Source organism: Periplaneta americana, chromosome 1, assembly GCF_040183065.1.
Source record: "Periplaneta americana isolate PAMFEO1 chromosome 1, P.americana_PAMFEO1_priV1, whole genome shotgun sequence".
NCBI classification, from domain to species: domain Eukaryota; kingdom Metazoa; phylum Arthropoda; class Insecta; order Blattodea; family Blattidae; genus Periplaneta; species Periplaneta americana.
This window is the reverse complement of record NC_091117.1, coordinates 100249855-100269626: the sequence shown is the minus strand read 5'-3', so window position 1 is coordinate 100269626 and position 19772 is coordinate 100249855. Positions and strand designations below refer to the sequence as shown.

General features: G+C 33.8%; 1 protein-coding gene across 3 annotated transcripts in view; it reads left to right on the top strand.

Annotated features, from left to right (window-relative positions):
• LOC138698725 (serine/threonine-protein phosphatase 6 regulatory ankyrin repeat subunit A-like) overlaps nucleotides 1–19772 on the top strand; it is a 193841-nt gene that overhangs the window by 145318 nt on the left and 28751 nt on the right. For 2 of the 3 annotated variants that reach the window (XM_069824948.1, XM_069824939.1), the window contains exon 17: nucleotides 9043–9205. In XM_069824948.1, the coding sequence (XP_069681049.1) occupies nucleotides 9043–9205 (163 nt within the window). Of the gene's footprint in view, nucleotides 1–9042; nucleotides 9238–19772 lie in introns of all 3 variants that reach the window. The other variant, XM_069824957.1, reaches the window with a different exon arrangement.

Genomic DNA, 19772 nt, shown 5'->3' with positions numbered 1-19772 from the left:
GAATGGTTGTATCTTGGACTATAGTTGTGTTTCAGGATCATAGTTATGGGAAATGATGGTACTGCTGCTGCTGGAATATATGGTAAACAGATACAAAGTTTGCCAGATTTTTCTCGGAATATTGCCAGGTTTTTGTCAGAAAATACGGAAGATTTACTACAATATACTTATTTTATTATGCTGAATCGAACACTGCTGGTTACATAATCTACATTTAATTTACTCCTGGTATTTCTCTTGAGGTTTAGCTGCTCTTAACAATGTTTCATTCTGTTTTGCAAATTAGTGAAAATGTTTACAAATGAAAGACAAATTCAGTACAATTTGTAGTTTTTCTTTGATCAGCTCAGGATGACTTCTCTTCATAACTGTTGTGCCCTTCTCTCACGAAGAGGGTGGATGGATTCAAGTGGAGGTCACTAGAGATGGGAACGATATATCAGTTTTTACGAAATACCAATATTTTCGTTTCGATATATCAATATCGAAATTTTGATTCAATATATCGTATAATATATCGGTTTTCTCATAAATTTATCGTTTTTTTTTTATGAACAACAAAATGCACACTAGTTAACTCCGATAATTCCGAAGTGAGCAGTTACATAATTGTGCAACCTTGGAATATCAATCCAATCAATACCTTTCTCTGATTGGTTGATCAGGAATTCGAATTCAAAGTGTTTAATATGCAGTACAAATTCAAAATGCAATGTATGCGAACGTGAGATTGAGATGGGAGGTTTATCTACTACTGTTTCAGTATTAATGTTCTCCAAGCCAGGAGCAACTGCCATTCTGAAAAGGAATAGTCTGACTTCAAAACTTTTATTTCTATGTTTTGAAATGGAAAGAGAAACAATGATATAATACTGATTTGAGATTTCTTTACGATTAGGATTTGTATGCACAATTTACTATTGACATTGTTTTCTTATTTTATATATATCTATATATATATAATTTGAACTGGTAATGGAAATTACGGGAAAACTGCTGAACGGATTCTAATGAGTGACCCCTCATTTTCATGCCTGGCATCCAAAGTTTTTCGGAAAAGTAGTAGTTTTCAGTGAAATGTCAATTTTCCTACATAATTTTCCTATTTTCAAAAATCCATCTGTTGTCAGTTTTGAGAACTAATTTTATTGAATCACGGCCGACTTGATTGAATTTCAGAACAAAACGCACACTACAATAAACAATAGGCTATTACACGAAGGCCATGACCTGCAGGATTGCCGACATATTTAGAGCTCAATTCAATTTGTTATTAAAAACTGATTCTGCAGTGTATAATTTTCTGAGTACAGCTGTGTATTGGATATTCAAATCTACGAAACTTGAGGTGGTTTGATGACATTATTACCATTAGAAATTAAATATTATTATAGTTAATATCATGATGCGTCTATTCTTAATTAATTGTACATAATATTGATGCTATATTGATGACATGAAAGTGAAACGTTTTGAGGTTATGTAAGTAAATGTAGAGAATATCTTAATTTAGATCTTCATTTTTATAATTTACTGAGTGCCTGCTATATATAACTACAAAACTTAAGTAATATAATAATATTGTTATTACAAATCAAATATTTTTATACTTATTAAACCAGTGGGGTTGGGTCTTTTTCATATACTTAATGACTGTGTAGTGTAGATATTGATATGTGTCATTGTCTTCAGTATTGGCTCGAGAGAGCGCAAAAATTACAGTTCCTAAGAAAAGATTAAAAGGTATTACTTACTGATAAAATAAGAGGCCTAGAAAATTTTGTAGTCTCCAGATCATTTCAACAAGATCTCTTAGTAGGATAAAATGATTTTACGCTCTACATTTCAAGTTCTACATGCAGCAGGTATATGAAAATGCTGTTGTTCGAAAGCTTAGCAAACCTGACATGTTTTTAACTTTTGCCTGCAATCCACAATGACCTGAAATAGCCACTGCTATCATCCTGACATTGATACTTGCGTTTTCGCATTGAAACTCAAAAACTGAAGTTGGATAGGTTCAAGAAAAAGTATTTGGACTAAAAAAATCCATTCAGAGGGAGTATGTTTCATTATTATGGAAGAAAATAACTATCAAAAAGACAAGTATTCTTCATTGAAAATAAATCTGAAAATTTTTTATTTGAACGTCTAACGAACTTAGTTTGCAGCAGCATTTGCTGCACAAGCCACTAGTATATATATATATATATATATATATATATATATATATATATATATATATATATAGTACATAAAAATTCTGTCCCTATCACCACCACCATTAATGTTTGGAATATTGTAGTGTAACAATTTGCAATGGAAACTTACTATAAAAGGATTGTATCAAATCAATTGTGAAGTTTGTTAAAACTTGTAACATTCTAAGTACTATTTACTTACATTTAAGAATGAATACAAGTACTGTTTACTTACATTTAAAAATGATTACGTCGTTATTTAGAAAAGAGCATTATATTTGTGTTCTGGATTGAATCCTGTATAAAATTAGAATAATTGAATCGTGGATTGGAATAAACTGACTGAGATCCTAAAGATAATTGACGTGGATTGGAAAGAGAGAAGAGTTTTCAATAACCTATAAATGAAACAATGAGTCAAAGGAGAAGAAATGTCAGAAGCAAGTGAAATAGTGAGAAGAGTACGACAAGGATGCCCTTCATCAACATCTACTTGGAGGATTTAGTGAAGAACTTTTTTCAGAACATGGGAGGAGTGATAGTAGGAGGTAGAAGAATAAAATGTTTCAGATTTGCTGATATGGCGTTGTTAAATGATACTAAGGGATAAACTACTGAAGCTAAATAACAGCTGTGAGCAGTATGGAATGAAGATAAATGCCAACAAGACGAAAACCATGGTCATAGGAAGAACAGTAAAGAAGGTAAACTTACGAATTCTAAATGAGGCAGTAGAGCAAGTGGACAGCTTCAGATACTTGTGTTGTACTATAAGCAGTAACATGAGCTGCTGCCAAGAAGTCAAAAGGAGAATAGCAATGGCAAAGGAAGTTTTTAATAAAAAAGGAGCATCTTCTGCGGACCTCTGGAGAAAGAACTAAGGAAGAGACTAGTGAAGTGCTTTGTGTGGAGTGTAGCATTGTATGGTGTCAGAAACATGGACATTACTACGAAGTGAAGAGAAGCGAAAGAAGCGTTTGGAATGTGGATATGGAGAAGGATGGAGAGTGTGAAATGGACAGAGTAAGAAACGAAGCTGTGTTGGAAAGAATGGATGAAGAAAGAATGATGCTGAAACTAATCAGAAAGCGAAAAAGGAATTGGCTGGGTCACTGGCTGAGAAGAAACTGCCTACTGAAGGATGTACTAGAATGAATGGTGAACGGGAAAAGAGTTTGGGGCAGAAGAAGATATCAGATGATAGACGACATTTATATATGGATATGCGGAGACAAAGAGGAAGGCAGAAAGTAGGAAAGACTGGAGAATGCTGGGTTTGCAGTGAAAGATCTGCCCTTGGGCAGAATACTATGAATAATATATATATATATATATATATAACAAAGAGGAAGGCGTCCACACCTGTGGAGTAACAGCGCATCTGGCCATGAAACCAGGTGGCCCGGGTTCGATTCCCAGTTGGGGCAAGCTACCTGGTTGAGGTTTTTTCCGGGGTTTTCCCTCAACCCAATATGAGCAAAATCGTCCAGTTCAAAAGTGCGACAACTCAAAAATTGCCATTTTTTAGTTATTTATACTACTGAAAGCCCCTTTCGGAGCTCTTTCCGATTCAATAAGATAAGTCATATTTACAACCAAAAAGAAAAAAAAAACGAAATGAACTGCTTTAGAAGTAATTATAACTATGAACTTTACTAATTCATTATTAGTACATTTCGAAATCTATTAATAATGAACTGGAAGATTGTGATATACTCGTCCTGAATACTGACTCATTTCTAATTGTCGTGGTTATGAACCAGATATGTTCCTTTCTAGGTGATTTATTTGAAACTTTCAACTGAAGATATCTCAAAACTTGTTTTTTTGAGGTCGCACTTTTGAACTAGATGATCGAAATGCTGGGTAACTTTCGGTGCTGGACCCTGGACTCATTTCACCGGCATTATCACCTTCATCTCATTCAGACACTAAATAACCAAAGCTGTTGATAAAGCGTCGTAAAATAACCTACAAAAAAAAGAGGAAGGCAGAAAATAGGAAAGACTGGAGAATGCTGGGTTTGCAGTGAAAGACCTGCCCTTGGGCAGAACACAATGAATGAATGTTTCAGTGTCAAATATTGACCCATATAGGGTTCACTTAACACTTTCCCATTGTATCATTTAAGCTCATCTTACCTCCACCATAATTTTGATTTAGGTTAGGAACTACATAATAATTATGCTATTGAAAATGTATTGTTTATCGTTGCAATTTTACATTTAATCTTTCGACTGTTATGTTAATTTCAATGCTATTAAGGAATAGACTATTAAAATTGAAACAAGTTTATTGTAATAAATGTATACCTGCAAATGTAATTGCATTAGTATCTATTAATTTGCTTACAGAATAGCGATATATTGATAATCGTTTCGATATACCGATATATTTTCTGCAATATATCGTTTATCGAAATTAGGTTTGCAATATATTGCCATATCAATACATCAGTATTTAAATTATTTCCACCATCTCTATAGGTCACTGCATTCATTACCTCCGATTATACCCCGATTATACTCAGTGTTGCGCTATCAGAATTCTGACACCACTATTGTAAACAATAGAACTATTTAGGATTAAGATGAGGGTTCCTATTTGGAAATAACTTGAGGTTATTCGTAATTTATTTAGAAGTTTGCACTTCTAGAAACTGAAGTCTAGTTCGCAACAACACAAGATTTATTTAGACTGTAAATTTGGAACTTGAAGTACATGAAAATATTATAATTTCTACTTACAATAAATTGTTGACCTGATGCCTCTATCCATTTGTGACTGGACTCTCTTGCGTGATACCATAGCTACTGCCTTGTCTTGAAGTCTGGCCTTCTGGCTTCTGACTTCATCAAGTTGAACATTCCATCAGGAATCGAACTGACTGGCTGCCTCCTAACTAACTGACTGATCAACTCTCGAGACACTATAATCCCTAGTTTATTGTGTGTTGCCAAATACCACACTCAAGCATCGGCTTGGAGGGAAGGGAAAATGGAATGACTTAAGTCAGTTTTATGTTGACCAACTTCGAACTTCGTCGACAATGTTATACAAATGACTGGCTTACAGTCACATTTAAGGAAATAAACGTCTTAACAGTTACAAACAGGACTCAATCACGCAGCTATGACATATGGTAACGAGTCTTTAATTTAGTCAGGTTAGATTTATACAGTAACGCCTTTTGGGTGTTGCTTGTAAGAAATGATTTGTAAGCCTCCCCGTGTGGGTGGGCGGCCGGGTAGCTCAGTTGGTAGAGCAGCTGGCTACGGACTGGAAGGTCCGGGGTTCGATCCCAGGTGGTGATAGGATTTTTTTCTCGTTGCCAAACTTTCAGAACGGTCCCGAGGTTCACTCAGCCTCCTATAAAATTGAGTACCGGGTCTTTCCCGGGGGTAAAAGGCGGTCAGAGCATGGTGCCTACCACACCACCTCATTCTAGTGCCGAGGTCATGGAAAGCATGGGGCTCTACCTCCATGCACCCCAAATGCCTTCATGGCATGTTACGGGGATACCTTTACCTTTACCTTTTACCCTGTGTGAGTTTTCGAAGTCTCGCACTATTGAATGTTTGCTGACACAGGTTCACAGGCGAATACACAGTTTGAGTACAGGACAGTGGCGAAGCACTGTGCGCAACTAAGAGTGTCCGGTTACAATTTCCTGTCGTCTCTGATAACAGGCTTCAAAGCAACTTGTTGCTCTAGCTGCGAGAAACAATTGATGGTCTCAGTACAATTGAATTAAATAAATGAAAATAATTCTTTCCAACTATATTCCATAACCGATCAGTAACCAAAATAGTTTACTATGTTGTCAAGAGGTGATACTAGCCTCAGAGGCACAATATAACTATTGTTCATTTATTCTTCATTAGTGTAAAACCCTTTCTACAAAGGCATTAGAAGCTAGAATGCTAGTAGGAACCTTAATTATGACTATTTTTGATTGAAACACTTTCTTCATAAACTTAAAGCCACTTAACAAAATTACTTCATTGATAATGATTATGTTCTAATAAAACAACTCAATCTCACAAAATTCCTTACACAGTTCACCGAGGTTCACAAATTCTTGCAGTCTCAATATATCGAATTCATTTTCAAAGATAGAAAAATTTAATTCTTCACTCTATGAAAAGCTATGTAACTTTCAATATTGGTTATTATCTGTAAAATTATAGCACTTTTTCAAGATAATGCAGCATATTGATATAAAACTCACAAAAAAGTTAACAGAACTATATATTTTTCTCAGCATAGCTCTGTAACTTATGGAACAAAAGGACTTAACCATTTTTTAACAACTTTTATTTTAACCAGCTTCCTTTAGAATATAGACTTTTACCAAAATGCTGGTGTTTTAAGAATTGTTTAAAAATACGTTTTTGGGAAGATTATTTATTTTAATTCTCAGTTGATTTATTTATTTCATGGTTTCAAACTTTTTCTTCTTTCTGCCCAAAACTTTGTTATGTTACTGTTTGTTCGTATTTTGCTTTCTTTCTTTCTTTCATAAATTCTTGTGTTATTGTTTGTTTTTCACAGACTATAGTTTCATGACTTTTCAATTATATTGTATAACATATGTATGTGTTCTTGTATAGGCCCTACATATGAGTTATACTCGTTGGGGCATACTCAAATTAAAAAAAAAAAAAAAAAAAAAAAAGAACAATGTTATCTATGTAATGTCATTGATGTGCGTGGATTAAAGAAAAAAATAAAGAAATAGTCTCACAGGCAAAAAAAAAAACGTAAGCCATAAAATATAAGGAAAATACTTAAAGCTTACGGGAAAAACATAAGACCTGGCAACTCTATTTCTCTTGTCATTATTCCACCATTTCTCCATTCACAATCCATAAAATGAAATAGATGGACCACCACATACTAAAAATAAATAATTTCGATTTCAAATCAACCCTTCAAAAAGCCAAATGATAAATGTAATTTCACGTACTAAATAATAATAGTAATGAAGTATAACAATTAATAAATAAATGTAGACTTATTTTCTAATGGCAGGGCCTTTAACTTGCTGTTGCTTTGATTTTACGAGCATGACTAATAGTTGCATAGGTCACTTAGTTCATCAGAGATATCCAGAGTGCCCAACAGATAGTGGGTCTTCATTGCACTCATAAAGGGTGGTGGTGGCGGCAGGGGTGGGTGCTGCAGTGGAGAATTGTTGAGATGTCATAAGGGAATCAGAGTACACGAAAAAGAATCCTGTGTTGTCTGTATTACAGGCTTCCCAAATAGGCAAATTATAATTTGAGTTATTATGACCATTGTATTTCATTACAGTCTCCATTACATATAATCAAAATGTCGCACAGGAGACTCAGAAATTGCATTGTTATTGAAATTGGGGTAAACTTCGATATCCTCGAACACCACACAAGGGAGAAAAAAGATACTTAAATAATTTAAAATAACCTCAAAATTGTAACACACTCTAGAGACACGATTTGATCACTCCGAAAGTTACATACATAATAGGTGACAGTTTCATATAGTACACAACACTCCATGCTGGATAATTAGCAAAGCTACATCTTTAGCATGACTTGTGGCTTTTTTGACCATCCCAAATCCAGAATTCTGAGCGTGTGTCCTTATATACTCAGTATAAAAACAATTAAAAATAAGCATATCAGTCATATAATTAACAACCTCGTAAAATAGCAAATGGAACTATGAAGTAATTAAATAATTAAAATAAGATGATTTGGTCCAGGGAGAATCCGTTTTTCATACAAGGATAATTCATTTAACATATTTCTAAATTAATCTTGAATACATTCTTTAATAAATCACTCCAAACCATTGTGATTATAGTGTGGCTTGCATACAAAGATATTTTTTTTTGTGTTGGACCCATTGTGCATCATTGTAAATAAAAATAAACGGAAATTAACGTGGCACAAGCATTATTTAAAAAATACAGGAAACAAATATGTAATTAAGTAATAAAAAATATAAACCTTGCAAATGTGGAATGCAAATCTGACACCAGTGCCATGTGCAGTGTCGGAGGATATCGAGTTCCAATGAAATACGGAAGTGTGCTTATATGTCATATTCAATTTTGAATGGGAGCTTCCAGCACTTGTTCTTACATTCACAAAGTCATAGGTTTGTTTGCAGAGCCTAACCAAAAACAGACGATTTTACTGATTTAATCAATTGTGATACTTTTGAATGTCGTGAGTTTCGTACTTATATTTCAATTTTTTAAATTATTTTCTTATGTGAACAAAAAAATATTGAATTTACATGTTAACAATTCTGAGAAGATTTCGTTGAGGAAGTTGCTGGAATTGTGGCCGAATGACCAGAAGGTCATTCACGCATGCTTAACATCATAACGATACTGCTCTCCAACTAAAACTTCTGTGCAGAAGTAAGTTTCAAGAATGGATTTATTATCCTCTATTGTAACATTCATTTCGCCATTAAAAATATATAAACAAATTAAATTAAGTGTGGTTGCAATAATAACATGGATGACATTTATTTTTTTTTTTATTTATTTTTTTTTATTTTTTTTTTTTTTAATACAAGACTGCATTAATTGTCGGCAAAACAAAAGAACAGTACCCAATGTCAACAACAGATATAACCTACATCAATTATCTATGCCTTGAGGACTAAACCCTCTTCATGATGATGATTTCATGGATATATAAGAACAAGTGCCAGAAGATTTCATTCAGCATTGAATACGGGGTATAATAATCACACATTTTACATAACTTAATATAAAAAAGTATAAATCACAGCAACATTTCAGTAAATTATTATGTATATCATGTCTGAATTGTTTCAGAGTTGCTTTTGGACTGGAAGGCAAACATCAAGGCATGCGATCTCCAAAGCAACACAGCCCTTCATCATGCTTGCCAACGTAAGCACAATCGCTCTGCTCTCCTCCTCCTTGAGAGGACAGATGATGTGGAGGTTGTGAACATGACAAACAAGGAACTGCGCACGTAAGCACCAACTTATCACCACCAAGATGGAGGTGTGTCATTAGGTCCCTATAGCTTATCAGTCTGACATGACTAGTGTCTTAACTGATGACTGAAATTCTTGAGCATGAAATTCTTAGGCTGATATACGTTTGATTATGTCAACTGTGATTGCTTGAGATGGTGACATTTTAACAACTTCATTCTTTTGGATGAATGAATATTTTCTTGGTCAGACATAGTACATGTGAATATCGCATAAACATCAAATTATTTTCAGAAGAATTAACCAGGTTGCAAAACCTCTGGCCATTCATTCTCTATCGAATTTATATTTCGTGAACATGGATGCCAGTCTATCTTTCTGATGCCTTATCTCTCATAAAACCAATCCATCACCCCAGCAATGATATAAAGAGGATTATTATCATGCTGGAATAGAATAATTCCATTCTCAGAATACATCACCCACATAGAGGAGATCATAACATTTGTATTCATAACATTCAGATGCCTGTCAACCCTCCACAGAACACCTACAATGTCACTGAACATTCACCCCCCAAGGTACCACGTTTACATGGCCACTGCTATAGTGCTTCGCCATGTATCTAGAACTGTATTGTGATACCTGTAAGCAATAGACTATTTGTTGCCCATCTTGTACAAAGTCAGATGTAACCGCATCTGAGAATATTCCTCTACTCCAAGATTAATATTTCCCCCTTCAGAAGCAAAACAGAACAATCTGCGGTCATCAGTGACATGCTCTTTCACTGTTGTCATATAGGAAAGTGCCCTGTATACTGCAAATGCCTTATAGCTGTGCAATACGATCCAGGAAACTGGGCATTTACTTTAATTGCAGATTCGGATTGGAACAGGTTCCTTTCTGCTTCTGCAAACAAAACAATGTAATGTACAGCAGTTGACACACGTCTCCTTGCAGAACTTGCTCGACAATGTTCAGTTCCTATCCTGGATTATCTCACATAATGTTGTTGTTGTTGTTTTCTAATGCCAGGCGTTTGACAATAAAGTCATTTGACCTCTTGCACTCCAATATTTTTCAAAGATATTATCATGACCAGCCACTGAAGCACAGATTTTGAGGTGTTCCGAATCCATTTCTTGGTTTGAGTTGCACAATGGACAGTTAGGGGACTGATATATTCCAATTCTATGCACGTGTTTGGCCAAACAATCATGGCCAGTTGCCAATCTAAATGCAGCTACAGACGATTTTCGTGGTAAATCGGGAATTAACTGTGGATTTTGATGCAGAGAGTTCCATTTTTTCCCTTGGGATTGTGTTATCAAATTTTGTTTGTTGAAGTCTAAGTATGTAGATTTAATAAATCTTTTCACAGAGTAATACGTAGATTTAGTAACAAGTCTGTAAGTAGCAGTGCTGCCCTTCTTTGCTAAAGCATCTGCATTCTCGTTTCCCAGGATTCCACAATGGGATGGTATCCATTGGAATACAATTCTTTTATTGAGTGATATTAATTGAGAGAGCATTTTAGTTAGTTCTGCTGTTTGAGATGAAGGTGTGTTATGCAGTGAAATCAGGTACTATCAGTCACCTGCCCACTTCAGAAGCTGAGAATCATGCTTCCTCCCAAGGGAAAGAACAGCTTATTTACAATCGTTATTATGTGCTTGATTGCCCATTACTCCTCAGAATGATGAAAACAGTTGTTACTTGCCTTCATTTATATTGCCAGTCAAAAATTTTCGGACACTTTGGTTGTTATTGTCCTGCACAAATTTACTGTTCTTAGGCTTCTGTTAACTGTGTTGACAGATATATTTTGGTCATCTGCTCTGGAAGAGGATCTAGGTCCACCACTTCGTGTCTGGTCTGATATGTTTTAACCATTGTACAGAGTAGAATGTTTTAACTTCAGTGTCTGGTCTAAATGTACCTAATGTGAAAAATATGAATTTACGGGAAAATGCAAGAAAACAAAAACAGTGCATATCAATTCTATTTGTATAAAAATGGTCATATTCGGGTCACTACTGAGTTGCATTAGTTTAATGATTGAGTCTTTTTAAAACTCCCCTTTCAAAGAGAAAAATATAAATTGGATTATTTAGCAAAGGAAAATGGTGTACATAGAGTAAAACTTTATTTATACGTTTCTCACGTAAACTTTTTTTCTGAAGTCCCGGCAAAATTTCTATGTTCATTTATTTCAGTTGTACGTTTTTCACACTTATATGATCGTATTTTAAACCCTGAGGGATACAGAACTTCATTTATACATTCTAATTAAATTTTGCTAGAAATTAGGTTTCCTTAAAAATGTAAGAATGCGAAAGTACCATATTTACAAATACGAAAGTACCATATTTACACCATTGAATATAATACGCTCACCAATTTTTTACCCAAAAATCCCGAGAAAAAACTGGCGTATATAGTACTTACCTGTGCTAAAAGCCACTCAAGATTAAAATTTCAAGACAGGTTATAAAGGCACCCTTATCTTTAGCTATACATCACATTCATCCTTATTTGCAGTATCAGAACTGAAACTTACAGTCAACAGATATGGGTTTGTGTCAGAACATTGATTGACAATAACACATCTTTTGTTAGTAATTATTGGTAAATTCTTTTGGTTTAATTAAAAACGCGCAATTGTTGAGAGTTATATTTATAAAATCTCACAATAAAAGAAAAAATGTTACCAAGTCATTCTAGTAGTAAAAAATATTATTGTTATTAGTGATTGTTGTCAAAAATGGACGAGCAATTACAAATGAAAAGTGCGCAAAGACGAGAATACACCAACTTGCAATGGCTGTTTCTGTCAGTTGTTTCCCATCATATCTCGTGACGTAAGTAGAGTATTAATTTTAATTTATTCGACTCTGAGTGTTTTGAGTGCGAATATAATGCACCCCAGTTTTCAAGACGACATTTTGTAAAAAAAAAAGTGCATATTATAATCACGTAAATAGAGTACAATATGTATATTCATTGAATAGTAATGCTAAAGGAAGCTTTTAATAGAAAAAGGAGCATCTTCTGCGGACCTCTGGAGAAAGAACTAAGGAAGAGACTAGTGAAGTGCTTTGTGTGATGTGTAGCATTGTACATTACAACGAAGTGAAGAGAACCGAATACAAGCATTTGAAATGTGGATATGGAGAAGGATGGAATGTGTGAATGGACAGAGAGAATAGAGAAACGAAGCTGTGTTGAAAAGAGTGGATGAAGAAAGAATGATGTTGAAACTGATCAGAAAGAGGAAAAGAAATTGGCTGGTTCACTGGTTGAGAAGAAACTGCCTTCTGAAGGATGCACTGGAAGGAATGGTGAACTGGAAAAGAGTTTGGGGCAGAAGAAGATATCAGATGATAGACGATATTAAGATATATGGATGATATGAGGAGACAAAGAGGAAGGCAGAAAATAGGAAAGACTGAAGAATGCTGGGTTTGCAGTGAAATACCTGCCCTTGGGCAGAACACTATGAATGAATGAATGTGTTCATTGTTAAGGAGTGGCTGGCTTTGAAATTCCTGGAAATTCGAAGCTGCCCGTTCTTGTCTCCACATGTGCTAGCTTCAATAAATTGGTTATGCATCAGTGGGAGAATCAATTCAGAGGAGGAAGAGAAGTATGTGCAGAGGGAAGAAACGGAACATTTTAAACAATAAGAATGCAGGTCCAAAGCTGTGACTGCACTGATTACAACTATCTTAACACCCCTCCAAACTGAAAATATTTTGACAGTAGACTCTACCTGATATGACGAGAAGGTTGCTGATTGGTTTTTGAATTTCATTGAGTGGAAGAAAGAGGAAGTGTATTTGTAACCGACTTATTTTTGTAAAATAATCACATGTTATTAATTATTAATGCTATTTTAAATGTAATTAAATGACATTTCAGTTACACGTTTTTCTCACTTTTACATTTTTTTCTCGAAATATGTACTTCAGTGGCTGACCATGATAATATCTTTGAAAAATATTGGAGTGCAAGAGGTCAAATGACTTTATTGTCAAACGCCTGGCATTAGAAAACAACAACAACATTTTTTCCTTCACACAGATACACATCATGCATAGTGTGGCCTCCCAAAGTAGTATGCAACTTGAAAATGGGTCACAGTCCTCCCATCTATTCCAATATGTGCAACCTGAATCACGCAAGTGAAGCGAGTAGGCATTAGATGCACACACACACACACACACGGATATTTTTTTCTTCAGACCCCCATAAACTCGTATAAATGAAGTTTTACTGTACATCGACAGATTTGCACCAGTTGTGCAACTTTTACTGCTCGAGGATAATACGAGTAGCCTAAATTTACTATATATATATGAAGCCTGCAATTCCAAAACTGTCTACATCCATTCTTAACAATTTTCGGGAAACGCCAAAAACTCATAATTTTTTCCTAATTTTATTGTTTGCAGTGTTCGTCATATTTGAAGCTTATTTATGGAAGGAAAGAGGAAATTTAGACACAACATTCATTAGAAAATTGCTAGAGACATTTAGGTAGATGACGAAACCGCCATTATCTCAATTTTTTTTTAAATGGATTTAGACAGTTTTGGAATTGGACGCTTCATATATATATATGCAGGGTTACTTTCTAACCAGTGACATGTAGTAGGTTCGAAATTCCCATTGAATGGTAAGCATGAGTAATCATGTCTGGAGCCAACTACAGTCAAGATGGGGTGATACCTTAGAATAGAGATGGCTGTGGGTTTGCAATTTTTTCCAAATCTGTTTCTTTCTATTAAATTAATAAATATAAATATAAATATAAATTAGAATTAATAGAAACCAAAATATCTGAAAAGTTTTGACCAGCAGTGTATATCACAGTTAATGTGCACACATACTCTCAAAAATCACATATTTATAATGTAAATAGTAATTGTTGTTGTTGTTGTTATTATTATTATTATTATTATTATTATTATTATTATTATTATTATTATTATTACAAACAGGTTTACAACGTAATATCACATCTTCCTGTGACTAATGTCCTATGTCCTTATTTTTTTTCTCCAATTCTCTCTATCTTCCTGATCCCATTCTTGCAGTCCTTTCTCTGTCAACGCTTTATATATGTCTTGCAACCAGGTTCTCTGCCTCTACTTCCCTCTGGAATCCAATCTAAAACTCTTCTTGGTAGCCTTTCATCATCCATTTGCTTTACATGTCAATACCATTCTGTCTATATTTCACGAACTCAGAAATTGAATTTTCTTTATTCATATGTTATCTGATCACTTCATTTCTAATTTTTTCAAGTTTAGAAGGTCTAACCGAACATCGTAAAAAATCCATTTCTAATGCTAAAATTTTGAGCACAAATTTTGATTTAGTTTCCATGTTTCCGCTCCATATGTTGTCTAACTTTGGACTATAGACAGGTAAATGTTTAGTTTTGTTTCATTAATAATAGTCTTGTTCCATAATATTCCATTTAACATTGCTGTTGCTGATCTCTCTTAATTGATCCTATGTTTAATATCATCATCCTGTGTAGGATTTTTATTAATGTTGGCTCCTAAATATTCAAATTCATTGCACCCTTTGATGATGCCTATTCCATTGTGCAAAACCAAATCTCTTGAATTCTCACCACATCCCATATAAAATGTCTTTTCAATATTTATTTTTAATCCCCATTTGTCATACTCTTCAATCAATTTTCTAAACATATATTCTGCATCATCATATTCTTGTGCTATTACTACTTGGTCATTTGCAAACAGCAATGTGTATATGTTTTCTTCACCAATAGGGAGACCCATTCCAAAACATTTTCTCTTCCAGATTTCCAGAGACCTTTGCAAATATATTTTGAACAACGTAGGAGACACACTACACCCTTGCCACAGACCTTTTGTGACCATAATATCATCTGAAAGCTTTTTTCCTGTTTTAACTTTTGATATCGCGCCATTATACATAATTTGTATTACAGTTATTAAGACCTTGTTGATTTTTTCATGTTCTAATACATTCCATAATTTGGCCAATGGAACACTATCAAATGCTTTTTCTAAGTCAACAGATATAAAATGAATCTGTTGTCCTAATGCTTTTGTTTTTTCTATTAATTGTTTGACCACAAATACATGAACAGCTATTGATCTTCCTGCTCTAAATCCTCTAAATAGTAATACCAAATTAAAATAGAAATGTGTTGTATACATATAATAAAATGACATGCTCAGAATAAAAATAGGAAGAAAGGCTATTAAATTTACATTAGATATATCATAATCTTTAAAATGTCACATACACACACAATAGACATGAAACCCAGTGACTCGCATAAGAACTAGAAGCTCTTTCATTGAGCTGTGACACATTCTGTTCACACACTCTGATCATACTTTCTTTTTATGCGTTTTATGTTATCAGTTTCAGTGACGTAAAGGGGGGGAGCTCACTGGATTGAAGTGCCCTGTCCTCCCTTTTTAAAAGAAGTATTTTAAAATTATATTAGGTTTAAAGCGAGAAGAAACAATTCACCATTAGTGTTGCAAGTATGACACTGAAAGAAAAACATTGTATGATTGTTTCTACTGACAGTGACCAATAGTTAGAATAACAAATTCTTTATATTTCTGTTGGCAAGCTGTTTCAAATTGACCAATGATTTTCAAATAAATTATGACGCTACCGTTCCCAACACAATAACTAGATTAAGTAATTTATTTAGGATAGAGAATCGATATTGCTTCATAACAACTTTTGGAGAGTCTAAATTGATTTTAAATTTCATAGTGTTAAACAATAATAATTATTAGAAATTATAATTATTGTCTTAAATATATTGCATGTAAGCTATGGACAAATTGTAAAGCAGAAACATACATGAAAAGTTAGTCTATTTTGAGAAATTAATTTTTTAAAACATTTCTTTATTCACCTACATATTTACAGATACAAGGTATCATTTCTTAGCCATTATTTAATTGCTGCTTCTCTAAAACTTTCTTACATATTTTTCCAGAAAATAACTTCGTCTCATTTTTCATATAATATCATGAAAATAGCTTAACCCAAGATTGTTAAAAATTACAGCACTACTGCTTTCTTCACCATTCATTGATATTAGCAGTGATGATGAACATGATCTATTAATTTCACTGTCACTACAACTTAATTTATCATTCTGTTTCTCTTCACTGCAGTTTTATTTTGGACGGTTTCCTTAATTAAGAAATTATTCTTTATCAGTAGTTACATCACAATCACTGATCACTTAACAAGCACACATTCATGACGACGATCATCACAAAAAACGATCACTGAAACTGAATGTTGACAATGGTTACTTTTAAATTTCGAAACAAATTTAATTGTTTATGCAAAATGTTGAACATTAATAATAATTTATTAACTGATATTAGGCAAAATACGGTCGAATACACTGTTAATTTCAACTGTTAATTCCGTATTATTATTTCTGCTTGATAATACTTATGAGCTTATAACAATTACTATTCAATCGCATTAGTTGAAAATGTAAACTAAACTGAAAAAATGAAGTGATAATGATAATAGACAAAGAAGTGGAGTCATCATTACATTGTATACTGTATTTTAGGAGGAAAGAAAGGAAGGGGGCATTATGAGTTGCATAACATGTTCATTGTGGTAGTTGGTTCTCTCTATGGATTTGAAATAACTTTTTTGTCTTATGTCTGTCAAAGAAATTAATTATTTTTTTAACATGAGGAATCTTGGAATTATTTGGAGAAGCGAGACTCCCTATTAATTTTATTGTGGGGAGGGGGGCAATGTCCCTGACTATAAGTTGGGGGTGCAGAAAGTGTTTTTTACCCCTCCAAAGTCGGCACCTATGGATATATCTTTTAAAGCAAAAACATGATAATGTTTGCCTAGTCTTTTGTTCTGGTTCATTATGTAGATGTTAAAGGATGTTTCGCCTATTAATTTTCACAGTAAGCAGTTAAATTATCGCTCATTGGTACATTTTTAAAGACCAGAACTCTAATAAAAGCTCATTACGAAAACTATTTAAATATTTCAAGAGCAGGACATGTAAAATATTTTATCACGAAAATAATTCTACCATTTTGATGACATAAATATACGAGATGTTGAATCTGTCACCTCAAATAATCACACTGTGTGTTGTAACCTTCCTGTCACGCATTAGTATTTGGCATGCTTAACTGATAGCATTGGAATGTGTATTAATAGTGTAGTACGAGTACATTGTACTACCACTATTACAGAATATGAACGAATGCTCTAGTTGTAGGGTGTTTGTTGTTGTCCTCAAGGCAGGCTTCTGTCTGAGATTTTCCTTCATGAAAATGCTAGAATACTAACTTAAAATGAATCATGACCATCTCCTTTCCAATCCCTATCTCTTTACCATTTTAACAACGTTCCTTTGTTATGTCAATGCTTATAAACTTTTGCATTTAAAAATATCATTAGAAAGTAATATATGTACGGATATGGAAATAAAATGTGGGCCGAATCTTGGTAGCAGTCCTCATGAATGTAGGTAACAAGTTTCGCAAGACTATTCTCAAGTAGCATACATTTAGGTGCTCTTTTTACTGCACAGGAGCAATGCGTTGTATCTGAAATTTAGTAAAATTAGATGGCCCTCTTTTTTTTCTGGATCCGTACAGTTATAGAGAAAGTGAACATAGGAAGGAAATCATTAGGTAATGTACCTTTTCCACTCAATTTGAGCACTTGATATCCAATGAGGGATGTATGTAATAGAAAATTAGATTACCATAAAAATTTTTCAAAATATAGGATAGGTTATTCTATGTAACTGGATATTTTACAGTGATAAACAGGGTGAACCTTAAGTAATGTCATTATTTCAGGGCGTTATTCTTCGAGATATTTCAAACAAAAAAAGTTTAATACAATTTTGATCGTTTTGCTTCCTTTTCGAGATAAAATTTGTTGTATATGAAACATTTAATTGTGTGCTTTGGGAAACCTATTGATTTAATTTCCAATACACTCAGTCAATTTAAGACAGCAGTGTATTATAACAATAAATGATTGAAAGAATTTAGTTTTCTCCTTTAAATGTGCAGAAATTTGATCCGAAAAAATGGAACATTTTAAAATTCCTTTGCAGAACGAAAGTAGAAGAGACCAGTGTATTATGATAATAAATCATTGAAAGAATTTTAGATTTGCCCGTTATATATGCAGAAATTTGATCTGAACAAATGTTACATTGTAAAAGTTGCATCTGTTCAGATCAAATTTCTGCACATTTAAAGGACAAATCTAAAATTCTTTCAATAAGCTATTATCATAATATACTGCTCTCATAAATTGACCGAGCAATTGAGAATTAAATAAACGGCTTTCCCAAAACACACTATGAAATGTTACACATAGAACAACTTTTCCTCGAAAAGGCAGGAAAAACGAGCAAAATTTGTATTAAACTTTTTTGTTCTAAATATCTCAAAGAATAACCTCTTGAAATTAATGACATTACTTGCGGTTCGCTCTGTATGTAAGAGCAGTTGACAAATAAATTTTGAATGCATGAAAATTTCGCAAAGAGTATACACAAATTAGGTTACATTTAGTGAAACACGTTTATTTTAAATATACTGTAACATTTGCTTTCCTCAACAAAATTTTATAGTGTTTGCCCCGCAATGTAGTGTAACCAATGGCATACTAGTTTTAGTAAGAAATCTTATTACTAATACAACATTCAGTAAATGTGTGTGCATGTTCTTTTCTTTTCTCTGGAAGGATGGTGAAACTAAAGCTGTTGTTGTGGTGTTATACATTTGACACTTTATGTGGCTCTCTCTCTCTCTCTCTCCCCTCTCTCCTTCTTCCTCTCTCTCTCCCCCTCCCTCTCTCTCCCTCTCCCCCTCTCTCTCCCTCCCTCTCCCTCTCTCCCTCCTGATAAATGACATAATTATATATATATATATATATATATATATATAGAGAGAGAGAGAGAGAGAGAGAGAAGCCTGTGGATCTCTCAGCTGTGCTGAAGTGCAATCACAGATGTTAGGAGATGATCACAACATTGTTTAGCACAGGGTGGCATACATTTTGAACACTTACTATGAAGAGTGTACATACATGAACAACATACAGCATTTCTCAGAAGACACCAGTTTTGTTGCTTTGTGAGTAAACAATAAAAGTTAGAAAAAAAGTTTCAGTAAAAGTTGTTTCTTTTTAAAAGTAGTATCCAATGATACCTTCAATGACCCATGTTCTCATTTGAAATTTCGAAGTTGACCACAGGTACCCCTATTTCCGGTTTGTTACGGGAACTGGTACTACCACCAATTGATTCTTTACATAGTTTTGGTTATCAAAATTTTTTTATGAACAACCAGTATCACATAGTTTTCGAGAAAAAAGGCTGATGCGGGTAATCTCAAACACCCAGTGTGTGTGTGTGTCTATATATATATATATATATATATATATATATATATATATATATATATATATATACAATGATGGAAAGTGAAAATGATACACCCAGAAGGAATGGTCGCAGGATCATGAAACTTGGCACAGTTATTGCAC